Source organism: Oncorhynchus mykiss, chromosome 8 (assembly GCF_013265735.2).
Source record: "Oncorhynchus mykiss isolate Arlee chromosome 8, USDA_OmykA_1.1, whole genome shotgun sequence".
Classification (NCBI taxonomy): domain Eukaryota; kingdom Metazoa; phylum Chordata; class Actinopteri; order Salmoniformes; family Salmonidae; genus Oncorhynchus; species Oncorhynchus mykiss.
Window position 1 is genome coordinate 83,748,545 of NC_048572.1, and position 18,804 is coordinate 83,767,348.

An 18,804-nucleotide genomic window follows, 5' to 3' on the forward strand; every position below is an offset into this window, starting at 1 on the left:
CCATGAGAAAGAAATGACATTTTAAGAAAATATAAAATGCTGTTTTTAATATATCTTAATATATATATATATATATATATATATATATATATATATATATTAATATATAATACTGTACTTAATACAATCATATTGAAATTGATCTACAGTTTTGTAGATATCTGCACTTTGATTGAATAAAATGTAGTAATTTTAAAGAGCTGTGAGTCTTTTTTTTTTTCTTCAAAGGGGCAATCTGGAATTGGTACATACAATCTGGAATTGGTACATACATTTTTGGACTTTAATCTTAATATGTAGTCTCTGATTCTTAAAGAATAAACGTATACATTCCTCATGAGCTTAGTTTGACTGTCTTATCCCCATCAGAACCCCAAATACAAGCTTGTTTTACTAAAAAAATATGTAAACAATATAATTGTAAACAAACACGGTATAGCTTGAAACTATAATTTTGATCTCATGGATGGTCGGTCCTCGCATCCATAGCTTCATCTATGAATTTGAGAGTGGTTACATTTCTACAGCCGCCTCCCTCAGCTGTTTACCAAAGAAGAGTTGGGGTGCATGACTGCTTTGTTGTTGTTTGAATCTCAGATTGCCTCTTTAAATGACATTGTATGAATGTATCCAGAATGATTAAGCACAATCGACTGTTAGCTGAACCCATGATTTTATAATGGAGCGTTAATTCATACATGACACAGATGCCTCACCCTCCACTGCCCCTCCATGGTTCAGTGAAATATGGGGGAAGATGTTTATTTTATAGCCTGGTGTAACTGAGCCTTCATAGAAGAGAATACAAATCAACTGTTGGCCGTCATAGCTAATGAGCCCTGTCCTGATAGCTACAATAGCTCTATAATAATAGACTATTCAGCTGTCAACAGGTCAGTGGGCTGTCTCCGGCCTACGTCAAAGTAAAAAACAACTAGCCTAAGCCTGCATAGTGCACACTTTAAAGGTCGCTCTAACATCTTTGGTAGAGAAAATGTTTGGATCCATGGTGGTAGTGTCCATGGCATCTCTTTAGTCTTCATATCCTTATATGGAAGGTGCTGTGGAAGAAAAGTCAACATGTTAGAATTTGTTCTAAATGAGTTATGCTGCATTCAAGAACACTCAGAACTGGGAAACCTCCGACTTCACCGTGTTCAAGACAACTCAGAATTGGGAAACCTCCTACTTCAGTGCGTTGATGACAACTCAGAACTGGGAAAACTCCTACTTCAGTGAGTTCAAGACAACTCAGAATTGGGAAACCTCCTACTTCAGTGCATTGAAGACAACTCAGAACTGGGAAACCTCCAACTTCAGTGCGTTCAAGACAAAACCCAACTGCGAAAAATTGTTTTGAACAGTCATCCAACTCAGAATTACAAGTCGGAAACTCTGACATCATCCTAGAGCTCTGACTTCTCCGACCTAAAGATCACTGATGTCATGATTTTCCCAGTCCGAGATTATTTTTTTCCTGAGTTCCCAGTTGTTTCGCTAAATTAAAGTTAAGAACTGCCCAGGAAAAAAAAATGCTTGGCCATTGGTTAGGTGACAACTACTGCAGACCTGAGGAAGTCTGGAGCACGGACGATCATGTGCTGGAAGTCCTCCAGTGAGAGACGTCCATCGTTGTCCAGGTCGGCCTCGTCGATCACCTTCTCACATACCATCCTGACCTCGTCCTCCGTTAGCTCATTCCGCGTCAGCTTGTTCAGCGTCTTCTCCAGGTCAGACTTACACAGGAAGTCATCATTGTTGAAGTCTGAGAGGATTGGAGGAGGAACAGAAACAGTAGTAGGATGTCATTATTCAAATGATCAGTTAAAGATTAAAGTTCACATTCCCCTCTTTTAGTTTACAGCTTACTTTGGTCCCTGGTAGTAGCAGTGTACTAAAGGGAAAGAGGGATACCTAGTCAGTTGTACAACTGAAATGTGTCTTCTGCATTTAACCCAACCCCTCTGAATCAGAGAGGTACAGGGGCTGCCTTAAATCAACATCCATGTCTTCAGTGCCTGGGGAACAGTGGGTTAACTGCCTTGCTCTGGGGCAGAATAACAGATTTTTACCTTGTCAGCTCAGGGATTCGATTCAGCAACCTTTGGTTACTGACCCAACGCTCTGAACACTAGGCTAGGGTGCTTTTCGGGAAGCATATACTTCCTTTTTTGACCTGTAACTAAACATTTCCAAACAGAGCCTTCCTTTGCGTTTTATTGACCCATGACCGTGGTCATGTCACTGCATAGCCGCCTGCGGTGAAACGTCATCTGTCATCGCCAGTTAACTAGAGTGACTCTATAATGCCCTTATCAATCATTCACAGAGATGGGGCAAAATGAGTGGCTAATAAGTCTGGCTGCACTGCATCTGATTGGCTGACTTACTGCAAATCTTTCCTTGAATCAGATGGCATATTTATCACAAAACTATTTGATGTTGCCAATTATTTGAATGATTACTTCATTGGCGAACTTCACAGGAAATGTCAACAACGAACAGTGAGCCATCGTATTCATGCATAAAAAAAACAAATAATGAAGGAAAAGCATTGCAAGTTAGAATTTTGTAAAGTCAGTGTGGGAGAGGTGGGAAAATTATTGTTATCAATCCATAATGACAAACCTCCTGGCATTGAGAACTTAGATGGAAAGCTACTGAGGATGGTATCTGACTCTATAGCCACTCCTACTGAGGATGGTATCTGACTCTATAGCCACTCCTACTGAGGATGGTATCTGACTCTATAGCCACTCCTACTGAGGAAGGTAGCTGACTCTATAAGCCACTCCTATCTGTCATATCTTTAATCTGAGTCTAGAGGAAAGTCTTTGTCCTCAGGTCTGGAGCGAAGCCAGTCATTCCTCTACCCAAGAGTGGTAAAGCAGCCTTTACTGGTTCTAACAGCAGACCTATCAGCTTGCTGCCAGCTCTTAGCAAAATGTTGGAAAAAATTGTGTTTGACCAAATACAATGCTATTTCTCTGTAAACAAATTAACAACAGACTTTAAGCATGCTTATAGAGAAGGGCACTCAACATGTACTGCGCTGACACAAATGACTGATGATTGGTTGAAATAAATTGATAATAAAAGGATTGTGGGAACTGTGCTGTTAGATTTCAGTGCAGGCTTTGATATTATTGACCATAACCTGTTGTTGAAAAAACGTATGTGTTTTGGCTTTTCAGCCTCTGCCATATCGTGGATACAGAACTTTCTATCTAATAGAACTCAAAGGGTTTTCTTTAAATGGATGCTTCTCTAATGTCAAATGTAAAGTGTGGTGTACCGCAGGGCAGCTCTCTAGGCCCTCTACTTTTTTCTATGTTTACCAATGACCTGCCACTGACATTAAACAAAGCATGTGTGTCCATGTATGCTGATGATTCAACCATATACACATCAGCAACCACAGCTAATGAAATCCCTGAAACCCTTAACAAAGAGTTGCAGTCTGTTTTTGGAATGGGTGGCCAGTAATAAACTGGTCCTGAACATCTCTAAAACTAAAAGCATTGTATTTGGTACAAATCATTCCCTACGTTCTAGATCTCAGCAGAATCTGGTAATGAATGGTGTGGCTGTTGAATAAGTTGAGGAGACTAAATGACTTGGCGTTACCTTAGATTGTAAACGGTCATGGTCAAAACATATAGATTCAATGGTTGTAAAGATGGGGAGAGGTCTGTCCGTAAAACAGAGATGCTCTGCTTTTTTGACACCACACTCCAGAAATTTAGCAGGCTCTAGTTTTGTCTGATCTTGATTATTGTCCAGGCGTGTGGTCCAGTGCTGCAAGGAAAGACCTAGTTAAGCTGCAGCTGGTCCAGAACAGAGCGGGGCATCTTGCTCTTCATTGTAATCAGAGGGCTGATATAAATACTATGCATGCCAGTCTCTCTTGGCTGAGAGTTAAGTAGAGACTGACTGCATCCCTTATTCTTTCTATTTAGAAACATTAATGTGTTGAAAATCCCAAATTGTGTTGCATAGTCAACTTAGACACAGCTCTGACCAGTGGCGTGCCGTGGGCCTGGGGCCTGGGCCTTCAGTGAGGTCCTACACAGAATTAATCCACCTCTTATTACCATCATTATGATGCCATGGCTCTAGACACTATACATCTAGACAGAAACGCAGTATAACCAGGCGTTGCGTCACCTTGAAAGTGACATTTTTATTCAGAGAATTGCAGGGGAAGAGTACAATACCTTTTCATTGTGCAGCTCCCGTTGCCCTGCGCGCTTGTTCGTTGAGCTGTAGATCCACTCGGGTGTCCCCAAAAGTTTTCAAAAGCACCATTGCTTGTAAGTGCCCAGCCGTACTTTGGTGTCTCGTTGCTGCCTTGGTTAGACAACTCAGGTTTGCAAAGCCAGTGTGGCTCCAAACACCAAATCGATCACTTGCAAATAATAGGCATTCCCAGCAGTACAGTTTGCAGTGCTTCTCAGAGCCTGTGAGCCATTGATAGCGCTCGTAGTTGGAACTTTGAAAGTGGCGAACGAACCCCTTTCCCGCCTGTGACAGGCTTTGTAGTGTCGGCGTCGGGCGACCTCTCCTGACAATGTCTAACTTTTCTTGAAAAGTTTGTCTTGAGAAAGGCGTTATAATTATATCCTCGACCAAATCGATATCTTCTCCTCCTTCCGCCATTGTGGGTTGAAAAAACAGCTTAGTAGTACGCAAATTAATTAGTTTATCAAATTCAGTTTCCTAGTTCTGAGGTTCTGCATAGACCTGCCCATATAGGACCTGCCTCTCAATATTGGTAATCCAATCAAAAGACGTACACGCACTACGCCTGCTAGCTGTGTAACACTGGAGCCAGCCAGCAGGCGTACAATAGCCAACTCTAAAGCTGATTGGTTGACACTAAATTTTCATTTCCATTCACTTTAAGCTGCAAGCGCCCGCGCTGTTGATTCTGAAGGCCTGAGGGCAGATTTTAGACCCCTGGCAACACATGATGGCTGAATATGATTGGATAAAAAATCTAACATAAAGACCAGCCCTCCAAATCTCAACCTGGGGCTGGAAGCAGTGCAACCAAGAGGAAAGCTATGAAATGAAGAGTATAACTCTTACTCTGGGGAATAATTTAATACATATTTGTGGGAAAATATGTTTAAAAAAAAATTATATTCTGATGATGTTTAGGCCAGCAGAGAAGGCCTTGCTGGCCCTGACGGCCCACCACTGGCTCTGACACACAGAATTATCCCACCAGACATGCCAGCAGGGATCTTTTCACAGTCCCTAAATCCAGAACAGATTCAAGATAGCGTACAGTATTACATAGAGCCATTTCTGCATGGAACTCCGTTCCATCTCATATTGCTCAAATAAACAGCAAACCTGGTTTTTAAAAAACAGATGAAGAAACCCCTCATGGCACAACGCCTCTCCCCTATTGGACCTAGATATTCTGTGTATGTACTAATATGTAGCTATTTATGTAGTTCTGTCCTTGAGCTGTTCTTGTCTATTTAATGTTCTGTATTATATCATGTTTCCTGTTCTGTGTTGGACCCCCAGGAAGAGTAGCTGCTGCTTTTGCAACAGCTAATGGGGATCCTAATAAAATACCAAATACCAAACATCAAGGTGCTGATTATGTTAAAATGATAGTATTTCTTGCTGGGCAGATTGTTTAGATGTTATTAAAGGCACACACATCTCACACACTGACCGTAGATTTTAAATGCATAGTAGGCCTTCAGATCTCGTGGAGCCATCTCACTCAGCACAGAGAACATATCCAGGAAGTCATCCAGGGTCATGTTTCCTTCTCCGTCCTCCGAGAAAACCTCAGCGATCCTCTGGCGGAACGGGTTGTCCTGAGGAGAGACACATTGACTGCGTTAGCACGCTGAGCTAAAGCTTTGACGTTCGCTTTGGGGGAGCTAACACAATCACAGGGAATAAGCCAGAAGGGACAGGATGGGAAATACAAGAGTACTGCGTTGATATCAGTTGTTTCTGCTGTTGTCGTTGTGAGGAAATGTGTGTTTCTGTAAAGAAGCTCATAGTGGACCCAGTCGTACTCAGTGCCCTGTAGTTCGACCTGGCCTTCTTGTGGTTTATTAGAGTCAGATAACATATATCCAACCGTTCAGAGACTACTGTCAATTAGTTGTATATCAATAATGGATGGACACATTCCAAATTGTACCCTATGCCCTAGATAGCGTTTAGGGTCAAAACAGGTGCAGTAGAAAGGGAACAAGTTGTCATTTGGGACTTATCCACTAATATGTGTGTGCAAACACGGGACAGAGGGTATACCTTCAGTTCTGGCATGCTGCCAATGAGCTCGTATGGTAGCCTCACATCTGGCTGGTCTGTGTAGTCGAGAGGAACGAGCTGTGGTGCCAAGTCTCGATAACGGTCGAATAGTCTAGGAGGGGGGAAAGAAAGTTGAACCTGAAGTATATCAGATGTGCAGACTGGATAATATCCACTTTCTATATAAAATCAAATAATAAGAGATTTCAAAGAATAGCAGGTCAATTTGTGAAGTGAACAAATATAAATGTACTGTTAAATTCTAGTAAACAACTGTGTTGAAACTGCAGTAGATACAGTATATTCAACCTAAGCAATGTGTACAGCAGAAGCGTTGGTCTCAGGCTTTTGTTTTGACATGTGAGCTCAGATTACAGTATGTATGTCCCAGTATCTCTGGTCTACTGTTACATGTGTGTGTGTACAGAATAACTTTCATCCTAGTGAAAGGTTTCACGATGCAGAACTGAACAAAATCCAAGCAGCTACATTTGGAAGTGGTTAAGAACTTATCAGTGGTTAAGTGTCATATTCTGCCTAGGCTTATTTAGTTATACTGAATACTTAACTAGTTCTAAACATCATGTAGGAGCTTCCTCTCACCTTAGAATTTCCTTCCTTGTGAAGAATGTGCAGTCCTGCAAATGCAACATTTTTTTAAAATGTATTTTATTTAATCTTTATTGAAGTAGGCAAGCCAGTTAAGAATACATTCTTATTAATAATGATGGCCTACCCCGGCCGAACCCTACCCCGGCCGAACCCTACCCCGGCCGAACCCTAACCCGGCCGAACCCTAACCCAGACGACACTGGGCCAATTGCGCGCCGGCCCTACCGGACTCCCAATCACAGCCGGTTGTGATACAGCCTGGAATCGAACCAGGGTCTGTAGTGATGCATCTAGCACTGAGATGTAGTGCCTTTAGACCGCTGCGCTACTCGGGAGTCCCAAAACACTATTTAAAAAAATAATGATTCACAGCTGCAACAATTCAAGAGGTTCCTTTTTCCTTTTAAGAAAGGGACTTGTGGCTCAGATTAAACATTGTGCTGTGGTTGTCTCACTAGCTTTGGTTTGTTAGACCTGAATTAGACCACAACATCACATTAAGCACTTAACCGTCTGTTTTCTTAGTAAATAGAGCTGCAAAGGAAGTGTGCCAAGACCTGTGTTTTGCATCAATGCACTCCATTCACTAATTACAGTACCCCATCCACTAATTACAGTACCCCCATTCACTAATTACAGTACCCCCATTCACTAATTACAGTACCCCCCCAATTCACTAATTACAGTACCCCAATCACAAATAACAATACCCCCATTCACTAATTACAGTACCCCCTTCCACTAATTACAGTACCCCAATCACAAATAACAATACCCCCATTCACTAATTACAGTACCCCGATTCACTAATTACAGTACCCCCATCCACTAATTACAGTACCCCCCAATTCACTAATTACAGTACCCCAATCACAAATAACAATACCCCCATTCACTAATTACAGTACCCCCTTCCACTAATTACAGTACCCCAATCACAAATAACAATACTCCCATTCACTAATTACAGTACCCCCTTCCACTAATTACAGTATCCCAATCACAAATTACAATACCCCCTTCCACTAATTACAGTACCCCCAATCACAAATTACAATACCCCATTCACTAATTACAGTACTCACATGAAAGCAACACCAAGCTAGACGGGTGAAGCAATTTGTCTCAATCAATAAGCTATCTGAAGAAAGTTAGTCATCACCACACTGAGGGGGTTAAATAAATACACACACACACACACACACACACACACACACACACACACACACACACACACACACACACACACACACACACACACACACACACACACACACACACACACTCAAACACACACACACACACACACACACACACACACACACACACACACACACACACACACACACACACACACACACACTCAAACACACAAACACAAACACACACACACCGACCTGATACGCATCAAGCTGCTGCGCCGTGAAGATCGTCTGCTTATTCCCCATTTCTCAGCCCACCACCCTGGTGCCTCTGTGCCATGGCACGTATCAGTATGAAGGCAGGCCTGTGGTGTGGTGTGGTGTGGTGGACTGTGGATATGTCAGATATGAAATGGCTGCATGGGGGACAAAGGGAGGCCAGGTTGCCAGGTTAGATCGGGTGTCTCCTGCCACCGAGCCCTTTGGTTCTCTTTATAATGGCAGCATTTCATCATTCCCCCCCACCACCACCGCCACCACCACCACCACCACCACCATCTGAATGGCAGCCGCTTTGACAGCAGAGAATAAGGGCTGTCTTCCAGCATGCCTTCAGCGTTGTATCAGCCTTTAGTGCTGCTCTGTGGCTGACTGATGCCTCACACTGCTCTCAGGTTACACTGCATGTGTCCCAAATGGACCCCTATTCCCTATATATTGGACTACACTTGACCGGAGCACCTGGTTAAAAGTAGGGGCTGTGGTCAAAAGTAGTACACCATACAGGGAAATAGGGTGCCATTGTCTTTTGCAACTGGGGCTTGGGAGTGGGCATGCAATACTTTTTTGAGGGATTATGAGGAATGTATGTTTTATTTATGTATAACTCTGAGAATTTTATATCTACATGTTTACTGGCTATATTGACATAGTTTTTTTCCAATGTTAATTGAAACATGATTATTGACACAACCAATATGTTGAGAAATGATATCCATCTCAGCACACCGTGGGTGAACTCTTGGATAAGGCCAGTGTTCTGGTATTTAGGGTCACTGCACATGCCCTCTCTTCTTGGCAGTGGCACATTGATGAGAATACCACCTGTTAGGGCCTGCATTCAACTCCCGGCACAATAGGTTGTATCCAACTTAACTATTGAGGAGTAGAATCCAAGATTAATTTGAATTGGCATTAAAGAACACTGCATCGTTTAAAAGGTTTAAGTAGGCCCTATATTGTCACAGAAATAATGAGAGTCCAATATACACTCACCGGACTGTTTATTGGGTATACCCATTCAGTACCGGGTTCATGAACCTTGTTTCCCTGGCTACATATGTTAATGTGGGCTATTTATTGGGGACTCTATATTGTTTTTATTGCTTTTCTGGGAGGCTTATCAGAGGTAGACATGACAGTGGTATGTATTTGTATAGTGCAGGGTGAGCTGCACACAGTGGTCTTCCTACTGAGGCACAGTATAGCTCAGGTTCATGGGCGCATGATTGCTGACAATAGCTGTTGGACTGACAGAGGCATTCAGGGGAGATAGACGAGCATAAATTAGATTACTTACATTATGACTTTCAACGCCCCTTGGGACAATGTACATTTGCAGCAACACTACAACAATTCAGTAACACAATGATAGGGAGCATGGCTCGGGTCCCTAATAAGTCATTGTCTCAACGCGGCCTTGAAATATGAGGACAAAGTCCAGGCAACAAGATCATTTGGATGGATTCCGTCATTCCTGTAGACTAGAGCATCCTCTGTTTCCAAAATGGGTCAAAGTTATCTATACAAATTATGCCAACAGAGCTACAGTAGTCTTTTAGCCAGATGTGTAAAGCCAGTAGCCTGTTGCCCATTAATGATATAGGGCTTGAAATAATCGGACGATTTTGGAGTCTTTCAGAGTTAGAATCAGTTCTTTCAAATCCAGTTTCAGCAGTTTCGAGTTAGCCCTCCTAATGTCGTTTGACCCCACATGTACTAAGACAGCACAGTAGAAAGCAACCCTCCTCCTCCAGCCCACCCAGCCCTACAGGGGTTCAGGGGGGTGACATGGTGCCCGTTGTGGGCTCCTCAGTAGGGTGAATGCCCTAGGTCTAGTGGTCTTCTCTATAGGCTTTGGTCTGGTCTGGTCCTGAGAGGAGTTGAAGACCTCTGAAGGACTTCTTTGACTGCCTGAACGAAGCCATCATGTGCCAGGTTACTTACCATCATCGGGTAAGTAAACAAAACATTAATAGTGGGCTGGACCATCTTGCTATGTATATATATTTTTTAAATAATAACAATAACAATAATAACTATATAAATAATTTTTAGAACGCAATTGCTAACGAAGGCATCTGATAACATTCTGCCTGTGTATGTTCTGGGTGGCCCTAAAGCTGCGTTCATGCTCTCTTAGAGGTTTCCCTGTGGGATTGTTTCTTTCCTTCCAATGTTCAGTGGTGCACGTAAATGCAACACAACTCTGCTTTGTCTCCGTCCATCAGGTACGCCCCAGTGAAGATCCTGTCCTTGATAGCAGGGAAGATCTTGGAGAGGTGGGTGGATGTCAGCTGCACACTCTGTGTGTGATAACAGGCCAGCTGGTTCACAGTCTGGTTACACCGCCTCTACTTTACCTCACCTTGACACACGGGAACCCTCCACTTGTTAATAGGCCTGCTGCAAGCACTACTCACAGCCCTGGGAACCTCATCTAGGTGAGGCTACGCATAAGAAATACTGTACACACTGGATATTTGGTTTGAATTCAGGAAGTGGTTTTAAGGGAAACTTTATTGTTTGTTATTATACCGTATAACATAAATTAAGGAACTCAGGGTCCCGATGAAGGTCTTATGATTGAAACTGTCATTCATCCAGGGGCCTCCCGGGTGACGCAGTGGTTTGGTTAAGGGCGCTGTACTACCAGAGACTCTGGGTTCGCGCCCAGGCTCTGTTGTAACCGGCCGCGACCGGGAGGTCCGTGGGGCTACGCACATTTGGCCTAGAGTCGTCCGGGTTAGGGAGGGTTTGGCCGGTAGGGAAATCCTTGTCTCATCGCGCACCAGCAACTCCTGTGGCGGGCCGGGCGCAGTGCGCGCTAACCAAGGTTGCCAGGTGCACGGTCTTTCCTCCGACACATTGGTGCAGCTGGCTCCCGGGTTGGATGGCACTGTGTTAAGAAGCAGTGTAGCTTGGTTGGGTTGTGTATCGGAGGACGCATGACTTTCAACCTTCGTCTCTCCCAAGCCCGTACGGGAGTTGTAGCGATGAGACAAGATAGTAGCTACTAAAACAATTGGATACCATGAAATTGGGAAGAAAAAATAAACTGTCATTCACACACTCACCCATCCACCCACACTCACTCACCCAGTCCTCCATCCCATTCATTGATCCATCCAGCCACACATTCACCTATTCACCCACCTACTTACCTACTTATCCATCCATTCACCCACCCATTCATTCATCTATCCTATTCAAATGTACTTATTTTCTTCCGAATCATTCCCTCAGCTCTGCCAAACGGCCCAACACCTTCCCTTGTCTGGAAGAGACCAATGGCGTGGACAAGAGGGTTTGCCTTCCCGTGAGCTCCACCATCAACATGGACAGGACAGCGCTCTACGAGGCCGTGGCAGCCATCTTCATCGCCCAGGTTAACCACATGGACCTCACCATCAGGTAGATAGTCACCATCGGGTAGATAGTCACCATTGGGTAGACAGTCACCATTGGGTAGATAGTCACCATTGGGTAGACAGTCACCATTGGGTAGACAGTCACCATCAGGTACACTCTTTGAAAAAAAGGTGCTATCTAGAACCTAAAAGGGTTCTTCGGCTGTCCCCAACCGTTTGAATAACCCTTTTAGGATTCAGGTAAAAAGTATTTTGGGTCTCAAAAGGATTCTACCTAGAACCAAAAAGAGTTCTACCTGGAACCAAAAAGGGTTCTCCTATGGGACAGTCGAAGAACCCTTTTGGAACCCTGTTTCCTGTCACCAGTACCATGTTCTACTTTATATTTACTTGTCCTGTTTTCTGTCACAAGTATTATATTAGTGTTTTGTTATCAATGTCATTAGTTATAAAATTGCAGTTTGTTGAATGTTGTTCAGATGTTTTGTGTGTTTTCAAGTTATTTTTAAGAGTAATATCAAATATGTTTTACGTTATATGTTTTTGTTGTTGCATTTTTAAGTGAACTCATTATCGAAATCATTATAATGAACTTAATTATCACTGAGACTCTTTGTATAAAATAACAAATTAACACTATCACTTCTTATCGTTATCTACAAAACAATTTTAATGCAACAGTGACAGTGAAAAACATAATATATAATACAATTGATTATATGACAAAAACAAGGATGTATGACAAAAAAAAAATATATTAGCTAAGAATACTGTCTGATTGTTTAGTTTACACAGTAAAAAACGTTCACAGTATAAGTAACCCTACAACTGACTATGTTTCGTGTGGGTTGTGTCAAACTTACCTAAATCACAATACTCAAAATATAAAAACATGGAAATATTTTTTGAAGGCAAAGAATCCTTTGTCATTGCAATGTCCTCTTTCTTTCTCAGAAGAAAGAAAACTTCCATGAATGAGTCTCAAGTATACTAGTGATTGTACAGCCTCGTGTTGTTAAAGTAGCTTTCCAAGACATTACCAGAGACAACCCAATAAAAACTGTTATGTACATCTCATTATCGTCCATTTAATTTAGTCTCATGTTGTTAAAAGTGCCATTCGCTTCAAGGTCCTTCTTCTGCTGAATGCCGCTCCTTATCATAAGACACACAGATATTTATACAGTTGTCCTAGCAGTGAGTCTGATGAGGCCTAGACTCCTCCCCGTCTGACTGGCTAGACTCCTCCCCGTCTGACAGGCTAGACTCCTCCCCGTCTGACAAGCTAGAATCCTCCTTGTCTGATTTGGCTAGACTCCTCCACGTCTGACAGGCTAGACTCCTCCCCGTCTGACAAGCTAGAATCCTCCTTGTCTGACTGGCTAGACTCCTCCCCGTCTGACAGGCTAGACTTCTCTCCGTCTGACAAGCTAGACTCCTCCTTGTCTGACTGGCTAGACTCCTCCCTGTCTGACAGGCTAGACTCCTCCCTGTCTGACAGGCTAGACTCCTCCCTGTCTGACAGGCTAGACTCCTAACTGTCTGATTTGCTAGACTCCTAACTGTCTGATTTGCTAGACTCCTAACTGTCTGATTTGCTAGACTCCTTCCCCTCTACATGATTACACACACAGCAGAAGGCCTCAACTGAGGTAAGGTACCCTCGCTCCAGCGTCTCTTGACCTGGAAGTCTTTGTGACACTCAGCGCTGTACCCCACCGCCTCCACTTTCTTCCTCTTATGGATACGGTGCAGCAGGATCCTATAGGCCCCCGTCACAGGGCTCCTCAAGTCATGGCAGGCATTGTTCACCAGGTGGCTCTCTGTTATCCCCAGGTCCGCCAGAGCTGCCTTGACATCCAGCTCATCTGTACCCAGGACCCTGGAGGGCTCCACAAGGTGGGCTGGGGTCGGGTGGGAGAAGGGATACGCCTGGGGGTAATCAATGCCCTTCAGCCAGGTGTAGGTCATGATATGAGCAACGGAGAGACGGTCGGCGGGCACGGGCCTCAGGATGTCCTGGATGACCTGGTGGCAGGGGTCGGGCACATAGGCTGGGATGGTGAAGGAGCCCTGAAGGATGCAGACCTTCAGCCGGCTGAGGTTGGCAGCGTTGAAGGGTAACATGGCTGTAGTCATGAAGTAGAGTAGTACACCCAGGGCCCAGACGTCAGCGGACTGGCCCACGTAGCCTTTGTCCTTGAAGAGTTCCGGGGCGACGTAGGGCGTGGAGCCGCAGAAGCTGGTGAGGACGTCATCGGGGCGCGAGGAGGTGCTGAAGCCAAAGTCGCCTACCTTGACGCAGTATGTGGTGGTGTAGAAAACGTTCTCTGCCTTCAGGTCCCGGTGGACTATGTTGTTATCATGCTGGAAGACGACAAGAAGAAGATACTTTAAACATAAAGCAAGATTTGTACACAGAGACTGAGTGAGGCACGTCAGGGCCCTAAGGATACATGGATGTATCACACAACACTTATTTAAAATGGGGTCCTCCGTGTGCCATTGTTGTTTGGACAGACTTACAGCGCTATGCCACTGTAGTAGGCGAGAGTCAATGCAAGACTATATTGTTGCTAACTCACCATGTGTTTGACTGCAGCCAGAATTTGGGAAAAGATGAGTTTGCTTTCAAGGTTTGAGAGTCTACCCCTGGTGGTAATGCGTGAGAACAGATCTCCTCCACTGGCGTACTCCATCACTAGGTACAGCCGCTTAAACGTCTCCACCACCTCGTACAGACGCACTATGTTGGGGTGGGACAGCCTCTCCATGCACCCGATCTCTGAGGCAAACAGCACGTGGGACCTCTTGTCCAGTTTGACTTTATCCAGGATCTTAACTGCCACTCTCTCTGGGTGTTGGAATCCAAGATGGAGGAAGAGAGAGAAAGGGACAGGACAGGGAGAGAGTTAGAGACATGCTATCACGTTTAGAATTTACTAAGCTATCCTCTCTCTTTATCTCTCTTCAGCTTGTCTTGCTATGGCTATTGTCCTCAATACTTTACTCAATACATAAGCTTGTGACTGAGTCTGAGACACGTGCAAGTGGCTGAAGACAATCCACAGGGATTAGTGAAAGTTAAATGAGATTCTAGCCATCGGCTTTTTCTCACATGTTTTTCTCACAGGATTAGCCTAGTTTGTTCTCCACCAGACTTAGTGTGGCAACACAGGCAAGGCAACACTAGCAATACCGGCAAAGCAACACAGGCAACGCAACACTGGCAAGGCAACACTGGCAACGTTGGCAAGGTAACACAGGCAACGCAACACTGGCAAGGAAACACTGGCAACATTGGCAAGGCAACACTGGCAAGGTGGCTGGCAAGTTGCAGGTCTACCAGCTAGAGAGTCTGATAGAGTCCACATGAAAAAAGTGCTCTTGAGATCGAGACTGTGAAGATAAAACGGGCTAGTGATGTAATCTAGCCATATTAACATGCCTTGTCCCCTCAGGGAAGTACATACTCTGGGGGGGTCCATGAATTCAAACCTTATCCCAGTCATGTTGATAATTAAATATATCATCACTTGACATTATATATAGATAGGTAATTTTCCAAGGAAACTACAAGAGGTACTTGTGTGATATGTATCATTGTTTTATTTATGTTTTATTTAACAAGTGAGCGCTGTATCGGTGGCAGGGATGTAACATAGTTAAGTACAAATACTTTCAAGTACTATATAAGTATGTTTTTGGCGTATCTGTACTTTACTTTACTATCTATATTTTTGACAACTTTTACTTCATTTCATTCCTGAAGAAAATAATGTACTTTTTACTCCATACATTTCCCTGACACCCAAAAGTACATGTTACATGTTGAATGCTTAGCAGGAAAAGAACATGGTCTAATTCACACACTTTTATCATGAGAACATCCCCGGTCATCCCTACTGCCTCTGATCTGGCAGAATCACTAAACACACATGCTTCGTTTGTAAATTATGTGTTGGAACATGCCCCTGCCTATCCGTAAAATAAAAATAAAAAAAACAAGGAAATTAGGCTGGTTTGCTTCACTTTTACTCAAGTATGACAATTTGGTACTTTTTCTACCACCGGTAGATGGCTCCATGTTCCAGGCCTGTGTCTCACCTTTAGTTAGGTCATGAAAGCCCAGTTTCACCTGGGAGAAGTTTCCACAGCCGATCTCCCCTCTCAGCTCGTAGAAGGCCACCCTCCTTCCGAACGTCAGGTCATTCATCACCCTCTCCGTGTGGGCCAGGTCATAGACAGCTTTATCGAACACACTCTGCCTCTCCGGCTTCACCTCTTCAACGTCCTCCACCGCATCCCCACGAAACCTCAGCTGGTTCTCCTTGTTCTCCTTGACGTTCTCCTCCTTCCCTCCCTCTTTCGGGTCTCCACATCGCTGAGCTATCGTCTGCTGAGCTTTGTTCCCTGCACCAGAGAAACACAGGAAGAGGAAGAGAACATAAACCACACTACGTAGACCTCACAGTATTTCAAAACAACTGAAACACCTCCAAAACCCTCTGACACCAATGGCTTGTCGTGGTTCATCACATTTCCAACGTTATCGATGGTAAAGTGTCCATTGGGTAGCTTGTGTGTTTAGTGAGTCCGCCAGATTGGATGCAGTAGGGATGACCAGTGATGTTCTCATGGGGATGTTCTCATGATAAGTGTGTGAATTACACCATTTTCCTGTCCTGCTAAGCATTCAAAATGTAACAAGTACTTTTGGGTGTCACAGAAAATGTATGGAGTAAAATGTATATTATTTTCTTTAGGAATGTAGTGAAGTAAAAGTTAAAGTTGTCGAAAATATAAATAGTAAAGTACAGATACCCCAAAATATGAGTTAGCCACTTGGAGAGTGATAGTCTATTAGCAACCTGTGATAATCAGAAAAATTGAACCTTTATTGAACTAGGCAAGTCAGTTAAGAACAAATTCTTATTTACAATGACAGCCTAAAAATATAAATATGACATTACATCACCCTCTACAACCTCTGCGATTATTATTTGACCCTGCTGGTCATCTATGAACATTTTAACATCTTGAAGAACAATCTGGTCTTCATGACCATGTACTCTTATAATCTCCACCCGGCACAGCCAGAAGAGGACTGGCCACCCCTCAGAGCCTGGTTCTTCTCTAGGTTTCTAATCTCCACCCGGCACAGCCAGAAGAGGACAGGCCACCCCTCAGAGCCTGGTTCTTCTCTAGGTTTCTAATCTCCACCCGGCACAGCCAGAAGAGGACAGGTCACCCCTCAGAGCCTGGTTCTTCTCTAGGTTTCTAATCCCAGCTGGCACAGCCAGAAGAGGACAGGTCACCCCTCAGAGCCTGGTTCTTCTCTAGGTTTCTAATCCCAGCTGACACAGCCAGAAGAGGACTGGCCACCACTCAGAGCCTGGTTCCTCTCTAGGTTTCTTCCTAGGTTCCTGCCTTTCTAGGGAGTTTTTGTACAAGCACTTTGTGACATCAGCTGATGTAAAAAGGGCTTTATAAATACATTTGATTGATTGCAATAAGAATGAATAAACAAAAGCCACTATTACTCACAAAGGACCTTCTCTTTAGCCTCTGTCTTGTTGCTCCTCACGGCTTTGACGCTTTTCCTCTGCTTCTGAAACATGGCTGATGGTCAGGGTGGGCTGACAGTGTTCCTGGTAGTCCTTGGATAGTTCTCCAAGCTCTCAAAGAATGTAGTAATTGTCCTAGTATTTGGGCTCAGTCAGTGCTGGTGTTTGAGGACTCGAGAAATCCACTTAACAAACAGGTAGAATGCAACAGGAACATGGATTCATCAAAAACGTGTATATTGCTGTTACGTTCATAAACTGTCACAAAATGAAGAAAACAAGTATCTCTGATGTTTGGGATAGATCTACTGTCCTTTGTGGAATGTTGTGACAAATCACAACCTCTCCTACAGAGCACCTAGTTTCTCTCTTTCTCTCTCTCTACCTGTTCCTTTGTCTTTCTCTCCTTCCCTCTCTCTGTGTGTCTGTCCTGTTAGAACTGTCAGTGAGATGTTGCCACTCTGCAATGTCAATACCCATAATCCCCTCTGTGTCTGGCTCCTCCCACACAGACAGAACATTCTACACAGGCTATTCAAACCACAAGACTGGGACCCGTCTTATGACTGTCTGTCTGACCCAACCATGACCTGGTCACAGACCAAACAGACAGACATGTGACATTATATAAGAGTTCAATTGAAAGCATCACAGTGGTCGGGAGAGTTTGGGTTCTGGGAAATGTCAATTACAAATGATCTCACACTCCTGGTAAGGGAAATAAACATTTATCAAATGAAGGACCAAAAGGTGGGAGTGACAAACTGTTATACCACATACACATGACAAATCACTAATTGACCTAAACATAACAACCTAACTCTTATTTCACCCCAGATATCAAAGGGGTATACAGGAAATGGACCTAAAGCCACAGTCTTCCATTACAACTTCTTATAAGGCCAGGGGTCACTGAGGGAGATGACATAGACGAATCATGACCCAGATATACAGGGCCTTCGGAAGGTATTCAGACACATTGACTTTTTCCACATTTTGTTACATTATAGCGGCAGGGTAACCTAGTGGTTAAGAGCGTTGGACTAGTAACAGGAAGGTTGCAAGTTCAAACCCCTGAGCTGACAAGGTACAAATCTGTTGTTCTGCCCCTGAACAGGCACTTAAACCACTGTTCCTAGGCCGTCATTGAAAATAAGAATTGATTCTTAACTGACTTGCCTAGTTAAATAAAGGTAAAAAATAGCCTTATTCTAAAATGGATATAAAATACATCCTCTGTAATCTACACACAATACCCCATAATGACAAAGTAAAAACAGGTTTTTAGACATTTTTGCAAATTTATAAAAAATAAAAAAACAGAAGTACCTATTCACACCGTTTGCTATGAGACTCGAAATTGAGCTCAGGTGCATCCATTGATCATCCTTGATATGTTTCTACAACTTGATTGGAGTCCACATGTGGTAAATTCAATTGATTGGACATGATTTGGGAAGACACACACCTGTCTATATAAGGTCCCACAGTTGACAGGGCATGTCAGACCAAAAACCAAGCCATTATGTCGATGGAATTGTC

At 43.6% G+C, this 18,804-nt stretch overlaps 2 protein-coding genes across 3 annotated transcripts; both read right to left on the bottom strand.

The window, feature by feature from the left end:
- Positions 1-1,039: 1,039 nt before the first annotated feature.
- Positions 1,040-8,351, bottom strand: cib3 (calcium and integrin binding family member 3). Of its 2 annotated transcripts, XM_021611277.2 has the most exons (6): positions 8,301-8,351; positions 6,895-6,929; positions 6,292-6,403; positions 5,696-5,843; positions 1,570-1,765; positions 1,040-1,061 (listed from the first exon to the last, which is right to left on the bottom strand). In XM_021611277.2, the coding sequence occupies exons 1-6, from the start codon at positions 8,349-8,351 to the stop codon at positions 1,040-1,042; spliced, it is 564 nt and encodes a 187-aa protein (XP_021466952.1). The 2 variants fall into 2 exon arrangements, with proteins under 2 accessions (XP_021466952.1, XP_021466953.1); XM_021611278.2 differs by lacking the exons at positions 6,292-6,403; positions 6,895-6,929.
- Positions 8,352-12,347: 3,996 nt separating this feature from the next.
- LOC110530808 (serine/threonine-protein kinase NIM1-like) lies at positions 12,348-17,728 on the bottom strand. Its single transcript, XM_021614082.2, has 4 exons — positions 17,243-17,728; positions 15,803-16,108; positions 14,281-14,549; positions 12,348-14,062 (listed from the first exon to the last, which is right to left on the bottom strand). The coding sequence occupies exons 1-4, from the start codon at positions 17,313-17,315 to the stop codon at positions 13,310-13,312; spliced, it is 1,401 nt and encodes a 466-aa protein (XP_021469757.1). The 5' UTR covers positions 17,316-17,728; the 3' UTR covers positions 12,348-13,309.
- Between the last annotated feature and the right edge of the window lie 1,076 nt (positions 17,729-18,804).